At 41.0% G+C, this 10645-nt stretch overlaps 1 protein-coding gene across 2 annotated transcripts; it reads left to right on the top strand.

The window, feature by feature from the left end:
- Nucleotides 1-2805: 2805 nt before the first annotated feature.
- LOC117246973 (uncharacterized) lies at nt 2806-10641 on the top strand. Of its 2 annotated transcripts, none has more exons than XM_033611036.2 (10): nt 2806-2894; nt 4617-4683; nt 5640-5711; nt 6069-6203; nt 6453-6560; nt 6941-7039; nt 8070-8168; nt 9054-9152; nt 10089-10187; nt 10378-10641. In XM_033611036.2, exons 1-10 carry the CDS (start codon nt 2881-2883, stop codon nt 10459-10461), a joined length of 876 nt encoding a protein of 291 aa, XP_033466927.2. In that variant the 5' UTR covers nt 2806-2880; the 3' UTR covers nt 10462-10641. The 2 variants fall into 2 exon arrangements, with proteins under 2 accessions (XP_033466927.2, XP_078019646.1); XM_078163520.1 differs by having other exon boundaries at nt 5637-5711.
- Nucleotides 10642-10645: the final 4 nt, after the last annotated feature.

The raw sequence follows: 10645 nt of genomic DNA, 5'->3' as shown, positions 1-10645 counted from the left end.
ACCTCTGGAGGCACAGCCCGTAGTTTTTCAACTAACGGAAGTGCAGGGGCCTCGGCGATCGCTCACGCTCTTCACTTCCGGCGGTGCCCCCAGGGAATCGCCTTGTTGTTTACAAATACTTAGGGCAGAAAACCGGCAGAGTTTAGCTATATATCATATTTTCCACGTCACTATATCACTGTGTAGACTAATCTGATGTTTGTTAAGTTTATAAACACAATGACTGAACAAACGTTACTATTTCCATGTGCACGTTTTGTAATTAATAACAATAATAACATCGTAGATTAGCTGGGCTAACCGTTAGCTGTTAACGTTAGCCGTTAGCAGTGTCTGTAATAACCATAGACTGTATAAAAATAAGGTATTAACTCAATAAACGGTCCATGAATAAAATATTTTTTCAAGCGGATATCTTAGTTACAACATGATTGAGCTAGCAAAGCAGTTTTGTGTTGCTATGTGTGGTATTTATTCAGTTATGGGAAATCACGATGTCTAGAAAGCATCAGTGGCTGCAGCTGACAGGGACAGTTAGCAAAGCTAACATCAGGACGTCATCTGTTAAAAGCCTCCCGGTGTCGGATACGATGTGAAACTACTCCAGTTAGCTCAGTCATGTTGTAACTCAGACATCTGCTGGAAAAAAAAAAATTTTTTCAAGTTGACGAAATGGCGTTTTGGGTGGAGCGATCGCTATGGACGCGGAGCTTGCTGTTTCTGTAGGTACACATTTTGATGCACATAAGTTGATGGTGGGGAAGCTGAAGTCAAACTTACACGGACAGTTAGATCCATATCAGTTTGCCTATAGATACAACCGTGGCACTGATAACGCAATTCTTACTATAACACACTCAATTTTGCAACATCTTGAAAATCCCAAGGCCTATGCCAGATTACTGTTTGTTGACTTCAGCTCCGCCTTTAACACAGTGCAGCCACACATCCTTCTTAGTAAACTTCAACAGATGTCTGTTAACCCTTATATCATCAGATGGTATCACTCTTTTTTAACCAATAGGACCCAACAGGTCAGAGTGAACCAGACAACATCCCAGTCAAAAACAATTAATACAGGAGTTCCTCAAGGGTGTGTGAGTTCTCCCCCTTTATTTACGGTATACACAAATGACTGTATCAGCAGTCACCCTAGTGTTTCTTTCATTAAATTTTCAGATGACACTGCCATCCTGTGTCTACTGGATACAGAAATAAACACCTCTGTGTACAAGCAGGAGGTAAACAACTTTGTACAGTGGTGTGAGGACCACCACCTCACTATTAACACAAAGAAAACAGAAGAAATAGTCTTTGACCCTGGTCATGTGGGGGACCATACTCCATTACTCATTCATAATGTCAATATTGCTCAGGTTGATTCATACAAATATTTGGGTGTGAATATTGACAGCAGTTTGTCCTGGAATGTCCATGTGAACAGTGTGTGTACTAGGATCCAGCAGCGACTTCACTTTCTACGTAGACTTAGGGTGTTTGGTGTCCAACAGAAGGTGATGTTGCTTTTCTATCGTGCTGTGATTGAGAGTATATTTCGCTATGCAATTTCTGTTTGGTTTGGAAATTTAACTGTGAAATTAAAGTCCCAAATCAACAGACTAGCTCTCAGTGCACTGAAAGTGATGGGGGTGAGGGAGCACCCCACAATCCAAGCAGTATTTGAAGACACTGTACTCAGACAAGCCAGGAAAATAATTGAGGACCCCTCTCATGTGTTAAATTCAGAATACGAACTGTTACCCTCTGGCAGACGAACTGTTACCCTCTGACAGACGTTACTGAATCCCAGTAAAAAATAAAAAAAGGTTTTTGAATAGGTATAAATTTTCATTCATTCCACTATCCATTACCCTGTTGAACACAGGCCGGTAATTATGTATGTATGTATGTATGTATGTATGTATGTATGCACTTAGGTATGCACTTTATGATTGTATGTCTGTACGGAGTATGTGGGTATGGACTTTAGGTATGCACTTTACGACCGCACTTTATGTCTTTATGTCTGCACTGTTAGCGCTTGTGTTTCTTGTTTATGTTATGTGTTATGTCCTAGGTAGCAGCCTGTGCATGTCTAACACAAATTTCCTTCAGGACTAAAAAATGAATCTTGAATCTCTTGAATCTTGAATTTCCTGGGGACACCTGCATGTCTCGGCCACGCCCCCTCCATTGTGATTGGCTAAAGCACAGCATCGTTCAAACTCAAAGCCCCCCCAGTCGTCTTTCACACAGGGCTGCCGACAGATTCTACAATGTAAATTGCAGAATCTGTCTTGAGAGATTACCCATGATGCAACTCTATCCATCACAGACTGGAAGTTACCCATGATGCACCTCCATCCATCACAGACTGGAAGTTACCCATGATGCACCTCCATCCATCACAGCTGATGGGCCCAGAGAAGTGGGCGGAGCTGTTTCTGGACGTTGTTGATATGTGGTCGAGTCTGAACTGTGATTTTTAGATGCAGAGATGAACTGTGTGTGTGTGTGTGTGTGTGTGTGTGTGTGTAACAGGTGTTTCTCAGTCTGTTGTTGCTCCTGTCACAACCTTATTAGAACAATTAATTTTTTCAGTTATAAAGTTTAAATATCTCTGGACTCTGTTCAGCTCTGTTTTTATCCTCCGATACAGGATCAGTTTGCTCTAATAAAACTTCTTCTGCTGACTGAAGGGCAGACGGGTCATCAGCTGACTCCTCTGAGGTCAACCTGCAGGTCAGAGGTCAACACACAGACGCGTGTGTGTGTGTGTGTGTGTGTGTGTGTGTGCATATATAAGGAGGACTGATGGAGGCGACGTTCCTCATTGTGTCCTGATCTCCAAACAGGAAGCTGATCTTTAATCTTTTCTTCATGGAGCCACAGAGGTGAGAAAACATTTATTTATTGATGATTGATTATTGATAATGATGTTTGTGTGTTGGTTGTTTAACCACATTTAATCATTAAATCTTGTTTCCCTTCAAGTTTTTTTTATAAATTATATTATTAATATTATGATGACAGTAGACCTGATGACTCACAACTCTGCTGTGTGACATCACACTGTGTTAACATGTCACTGCTTCATCATGACATCATGTATGTCAGTGTTCATACAGACGACAGTATCATGTGTTAAAGATATGACTCTGGTGTCGCCTGTTAAGGTCACATTTCATTTTTTAATCAGTTGTATGAACCTTTAATTATTAACTAACCCCTTCTGTGTGTGTGTGTGTGTGTGTGTGTGTGTGTGTATTTTGTGCTGCTGTAACAGTTAAACTTCCATCTGAGGATCAATAAAAGGATCAATAACTCAAACTTAGAAATTATTGTTCATGAGAAATTGAATTGGAGAGAACAAACTGACTGGGTCACCAGAAAAATAAATAAATCTATTGGTATAATAAGGCACGTTAGTCATCTGGTTACAACAGGCTGTCTCCTTACTCTCTATTACAGTTTAATTTATCCCTATCTTTCATATTGTAATATAGTTTGGGCGAATACTTTTCCTACTACTCTCCACAAAATTTTGGTTCTCCAGAAACATTTTGTTAGGATTGCAACTCGATCACAGCCTCACATCTCATCCGCTCCTCTATTTCAGAAACTCCAGATTCTTACTATTTATGATATTAATATTTTTCAAATATGTGTTTTTGTTTATAAAATTCAGTTAAGGGAAGGGAATATTCCTGAGCAGTTTAAGATTTACTTTAATTCAAATTCACAGATTCACTCTGACTCAACCCGCCACTCCTCAGATCTTCATCCTCCTAAATTTCTCACTCGTAGAGGTCAATTTTCAATAAGGTTTAGGGGCACTAAATTATGGAATGTTTTTTTCCACCTGGTAAAAAAATCTTCCTCTTTAAAATGTTACAAAAGATGTTTAAAAGATCATTTAACTGCTGTATTGTAACTATTTTCCCTAATGTATTATTGTTCATGTATCTGGTTCTTATTTTACTTTATTTATTTCATTATTTATTTGTTTGTTTTTGTGTCACTCACATGTACCATTATTGTTTGCTCATGAGTCCACTCAAAACACACACATCACACATTCACGTTCATATGTATTTATTTTGATTTTTATTATTTTTATGACTATATATATTTTGTATATTTAGTTTGCCATCATCATTTTTTGTATGTTAATTTCGTGCTCTACATAACATTGTGAAATTTTAAAACTTAGGTGGAGGCTTCAAATAAGCCTACTGGGTTTTTCGTCTCTTCCTGCACCATGTACTATTTATCTGTTATTCTTGTGTATTTTTAAACTGTGCAAAATAAACTAAACTAAACTAAAGTAAACTTCATCATTATCAATGGAAACATTTTTTTTAATCTCTGAATAATTTTTTTGTTCAACCTTTAATTCAAGATGATTTTATTCTCTAAATTCAGAAATCAGCCTCAGAATTCATTCTGAATCTGTGATAATCCATAAACTGATCATCTATAACTGATCATCTGTATGATGGTGATGATAACGATGATGGGGTTGAAGATGGTGCAACTGGATGAAGATGAATTCTTTGTGTGTTTGATGTCAGTAGAAATTAATAGATCCTTATTGTTTTTGCTTCTACTGTCAGATCTGAGCTGATCAGCTGTGAGGAAGAGGAGAAGGAGGAGGAAGAGGAGGAGGAGGAGATGATGGTGGTAAGGAAAAGTGTTTTCTATTAAACTGAGAATCAAACTTTAATATTTTTCTTCTTTTTGTTTCCTCTCTTCACATCAGATTTATAGAAACATGGAAAAATTATTAATTAAATATAATTGTTGTTTTTATTATAAACAACATGTTCAACATCTGACTCCTTCAAAGGCTGATCAATCTGATCAATCACATCAACGAGCTGCTGTTTAGTTTTTATTTTAAATGATTAATATGAGTGCTGTCTGACCTCTGACCTCTGGATAATAAAATGACATCAGCAGCAGTTTAACGATTGGCTCCAGTCCACCTGTCGCTGTCATGGTAACCAACTGTCTGTCTGTCTGTTTGTGTCTCTGAGGAAGTTTTCATGTCTTTTCTTCCTTCAGGGTCAACGTCTTATTTAATGCTCTGAGGGATGGAGGAAACAGACAGGATAAATATAATAAATATAATAAAGAACAAACTGAATATAACAAATATAAAACAAGTATAATAAACTGAATAAATAAAATAACTGTGAGTGAGATTAAAGTGTTTCTACAGTGAAGTGTGTGTGTGTGTGTGTGTGTGTGTGTCTGAGGACAAACTGTCCACACATATTTTACTAAAACAGTTTTCAGTCTGTTAATTTGATTCAAAACGAGACCACATGACCCCCTGCTGACCTCTGACCCCGCCCCCTTTTGGAAGTGATTGGCCAATAAAATGACACCAGAGAAGGTCATGGTCAACTCACACTCACACACAGACACAGACACAGACACAGACACACACACACACACACACACACACACACACACACACTCAGCTGTAAACTGAGGCTGCTGCCAATAAAGTTTTATAAGACAGAGGTCAGAGGTCACCTCTGTTTCTGGAGTCAGTTTCCTGTTTCACACTTTAAATAAAGTTTTATGATTCAAAGTCACAGAATAAAGACGTCTCTGTGTGTCCTCAGCAGGTGAACGACGGAGGCTACGAGTCGTCCGTCTCTCAGGAGAAGCAGGACTCGGATCGTCCAATCAGACTCAAGGTCAGAGCAGAACTGTCATCTCATTGGCTGATAGTTGATGAACAACAGGAAACAGGAAACCAGCTGCTGCTGAACTGGTTCATCTGATTCTGATGATCAATAATAATCAATACTGTGGTGATCAGTGAGTCCAAAGACACTACATTTATCTGAAATATGAAACCAGGGCCAGAACCAGGACCTGAACCAGAATCAGAACCAGGACCAGGACTTGAACCTGGACCATCACAGGAAGTGGTTCAGTCAGAGCTGCAGTAGCACTGTAGTACCAGCAGGGGCAGTGTTCAGCAGTAGTAGTGTGTGCAGTACCTGTGTGTCTCCATGTGACACAGTGTCCGTCTGTTTGTCCCCGTCCAGACGGACCGATCTGGTCGACTCCTCCTGGAGACTCCTGCTGACCTCCAGAACCTCCTGCTGCTGAGGAGGAGCAAGAGGGAGCAGAGAGCTGCTGTGAGAACTCGTCCTGCTGCTGCTGCTCCTCCTGCTGCCGTGGTAACACACACACACACACGCACGCACACACACGCACACCTGTACAGGTGACGACAGACAGCAAAGAAGATGAGCAGTCACAACTTCCTGTTTCCATCCCCGTCTCTGTTTCTTCCTGCTTCATGTTTAACGACTCATTAACTCGTTAACTGGAGACAGGTGAGGAAACAGGAAGTGGAGACATCAGAAGGTGAATGAGTGTGTTGCTCAATGATGTCGTCACTGATAGACTCTGTCGGTGTCTTTCAGCCGTACTATGTGGACGAAGAGGATTTCTTTACGGCCTGTGATCAGAAGCAGCTGCTGGTGATCGACAGGTACCTGTCAACAGGTGGAGACGTCAACGCCTGTGACTCGGTGAGTCATCAACACTCCGCCGCTTCTATTGGCTCTGAAAAATGCAGTTTATTCAAATAAACCCCCGACTTCCTCCTGACAGCTGCTGTTCATGTTCTGTGTGAAAACAACAGTCATGTTCTCAACATGTTCCTCAACATGTTCCTCAGCATCTTCCTCAACATGTTCTCAACATGTTCCTCAACATGTTCCTCAACATGTTCCCCATCATGTTCCTCATCATGTTCCTCAACATGTTCTCAACATGTACCTCAACATGTTCCTCAACATGTTCCCCATCATGTTCCTCAACGTGTTCTCGACATGTTTGTGTTCTCAACATGTTCCTCATCATGTTCCTAATCATGTTCTCATCATGTTTCTGTTTCCTCTGATCACAGTTTGAGCGTACAGGTCTGCACAGAGCGAGTTCCCAGGGTCACACAGAGGTCGTCTCTAAATTGATGGAGGCTGGAGCCAACGTCCACAGCAGAGACAAGGTTCTGTCTTAATCCAGTGTTAGAACATGGTTTAATCCAGTGTTAGAACATGGTTTAATCCACTGTTGGAACATGGTTTAATCCACTGTTGGAACATGGTTTAATCCACTGGTGGAACATGGTTTAATCCACTGTTAGAACATGGTTTAATCCACTGTTAGAACATGGTTTAATCCACTGTTAGAGCATGTTTAATCCACTGTTAGAACATGGTTTAATCCACTGTTAGAACATGGTTTAATCCACTGTTAGAGCATGTTTAATCCACTGTTAGAACATGGTTTAATCCACTGTTAGAACATGGTTTAATCCACTGTTAGAACATGGTTTAATCCACTGTTGGAACATGTTTAATCCACTGTTAGAACATGGTTTAATCCACTGTTAGAACATGGTTTAATCCACTGTTAGAACATGTTTAATCCACTGTTGGAACATGGTTTAATCCACTGTTGGAACATGGTTTAATCCACTGGTGGAACATGGTTTAATCCACTGTTGGAACATGGTTTAATCCACTGTTAGAACATGGTTTAATCCACTGTTAGAGCATGTTTAATCCACTGTTAGAACATGGTTTAATCCACTGTTAGAACATGGTTTAATCCACTGTTAGAGCATGTTTAATCCACTGTTAGAACATGGTTTAATCCACTGTTGGAACATGTTTAATCCACTGTTAGAACATGGTTTAATCCACTGTTAGAACATGTTTAATCCACTGTTGGAACATGGTTTAATCCACTGTTGGACCATGGTTTAATCCACTGGTGGAATATGGTTTAATCCACTGTTAGAGCATGTTTAATCCACTGTTAGAACATGGTTTAATCCACTGTTAGAGCATGTTTAATCCACTGTTAGAACATGGTTTAATCCACTGTTAGAGCATGTTTAATCCAGTGTTAGAACATGGTTTAATCCAGTGTTAGAACATGATTTAATCCACTGTTAGAGCATGTTTAATCCACTGTTAGAACATGGTTTAATCCAGTATCAATTGTGGTTCTAATGTTCTGTTTCTGTCCAGCTGTGGTCCACCTGTGTCCACTCGGCCTGTCGGGGAGGACATCTGTCTGTCCTCAAACTGCTGCTGAACCATGGAGGAGACTACACTGCAACAGACAGGGTAACACTACACACACACTACAACTACTACACACAGTAACACTCAAACTTTGTTCTACATGAAAACTGAACTTAGTTCTACACAGAACCTGAATTTAGTTCTACACAGAACCTGAACTTTGTTCTACACAGAACCTGAACTTAGTTCTACACAGAACCTGAACTTTGTTCTACACAGAACCTGAACTTAGTTCTACACAGAACCTGAATTTTGTAATCTGAACTTTGTTCTACACAGAACCTGAATTTTGTTCTACACAGAACCTGAACTTAGTTCTACACAGAACCTGAATTTTGTAATCTGAACTTTGTTCTACAAAGAACCTGAACTTTGTCCTACACAGAACCTGAACTTAGTTCTACACAGAACCTGAACCTTGTAATCTGAACTTTGTTCTACACAGAACCTGAACTTAGTTCTACACAGAACCTGAACCTTGTAATCTGAACTTTGTTCTACAAGGAACCTGAACTTTGATTGTTTTCGGTGACTACAGACAAACCAGTCGAGTTTCTTTTTTATAGGTGACGTGGAGTTTTTAATATAAACAACCATTCTGATGGGTTGTTATGACATCATCATATTTCACAGTGACATCACTCTCAGCGGTGGTTCCTTATTGGTTGGTCTCAGGTACTGAACGGACTGAAAGGGACTCACAAAGATTTTGTCTGTAAACAAAAAAAAACATGTCCAAACACACGTATGATACAGAGTGTGTTAACATGTGCACGAACCTGTGTGGACACTGAACCAGTGACTGAGGACAAATCTGGAGCAGCAGAGGAACCTGAGCTACAGAACCTGTTGGAACAACACGTCTGACAGAAAGATAAACTGTAATATGATTGTGTGTGTGTGTGTGTGTGTGTGTGTGTGTGTCAGCTGGACAGTACTCCTCTTCATGTCTCTGTGAGGACCGGACATAACGACTGTGCTGAACACCTGATTCACTGTGGAGCTGACATCAACAAGCAGGACAGGGTGGGTCCAATAAACACACACACACACACACACACACACACAGGTCAGAGGTCAGAGGTCGTACTCAGAATCACTCTGAGTGATGAAGTTCTGGTGTTAAAGTTCAGACTGGATCCTGATGCGTCTCAGGATGAGGAACACATGCCTGTGATACGCTGCTGGTTATGGTTGCTTAGCAACCTCAGATACAACCTGTCGCCACACTCTTGAAAGCAGAAAAGTCACAAGAGTAGCACCCAGCACCGACCTCACGTCTTCCAGGCGGTTAAAGACACAGCATGTGTATGGCCTGTAAGATAGATGCTGGGGAGACAAACTGTGAGGAGGAAGAGCACAGAGGAGGGAGGACGGAGGGAGGATGGAGGGAGGGGGAGTTTGCTTTTTCATCAGAGGAGGAATGGCTGAAAGACAAAGAGGAAGGAGAAACATTGTCCAAACACTGGATGATACAGAGTTCGTGAGACAGACGGAGCAGAGAGAAAGTTTATGGTCGATTAGAGATACACACACACGTGTCCCTCCTGACACACTATGACGTGTCCTCAGAGCAGCAGAGACGACTTCAGTCTGTCTCCTCCTCCCATCAGCTCACTATCACTCTTATACTGTGATACACTTCATGTCCACCAGGTGTCCTCACCTGATGGACTCAGTAGATGTGGAGACAGTGACACCCGGTGGTCATCTGTCAAACTGCACTCAGCTCTGATTTCACTCTGAAGATTCAAGACAGGGAGCAGCTGTTTGACCTTACACTGAGCTCCATCAATCATTTAATAAACTGTATCAGGACACTCATATACCTGGTGATGGTGATGATGATGATAATGATGATGGTGAGGATGGTGACAGTGATTATAATGTGATGGTGATGATGATGATGACGGTGATGATGATGAAAGTGATGATGATGATGATGGTGATGTCATGTTTCAGGAGGGAGACACTCCTCTTCATGATGCCGTTCGACTCAACAGATCTAAGACCGTCCAGCTGTTGTTACTACACGGAGCCGACACACACATCACCAACCAGGTAACCCTGACATCTGATCCCTGACCTCCGGGGCCTCGGGGCCCACAGTGTGTCTGCAGCAGTGAGTCACAGTGTGAACAGACATGATGAAGGTCTGACAGTCTGTATGAACACTGAGTCTGACGCTGCAGTTCTGCACACGCTCAGACCGTCACAATAACTCATGTCTCTGACTCTCTGTCTCTGTCAGGATGGACGCTGTCCTCTGGACGATGTGTTGGAGTGGCAAAGTGAGACAAAAACTCTCCTTATCCAGCCCAACGACAGGAAGTGATGTCACTGATCGTGTTACAGATCCACCAATAACGATTCAACACTTTGAGGCTTCTGATTTTTCATCAGTGAAGTAAACAAAGTTTGTTTTTGTTTACGTCTTCAGGAAAAATCCCAGAGACACAAACGTCTCAGCAGCTTTTTTTAATTTCAGCATTTAAATTAAACCTTTATTTACTCACTCT

Source organism: Epinephelus lanceolatus, chromosome 21 (assembly GCF_041903045.1).
Source record: "Epinephelus lanceolatus isolate andai-2023 chromosome 21, ASM4190304v1, whole genome shotgun sequence".
In the NCBI taxonomy this organism is placed as follows: domain Eukaryota; kingdom Metazoa; phylum Chordata; class Actinopteri; order Perciformes; family Serranidae; genus Epinephelus; species Epinephelus lanceolatus.
The sequence above is the reverse complement of the archived record's forward strand: the minus strand, read 5'-3'. Positions and strand labels throughout refer to the sequence as shown.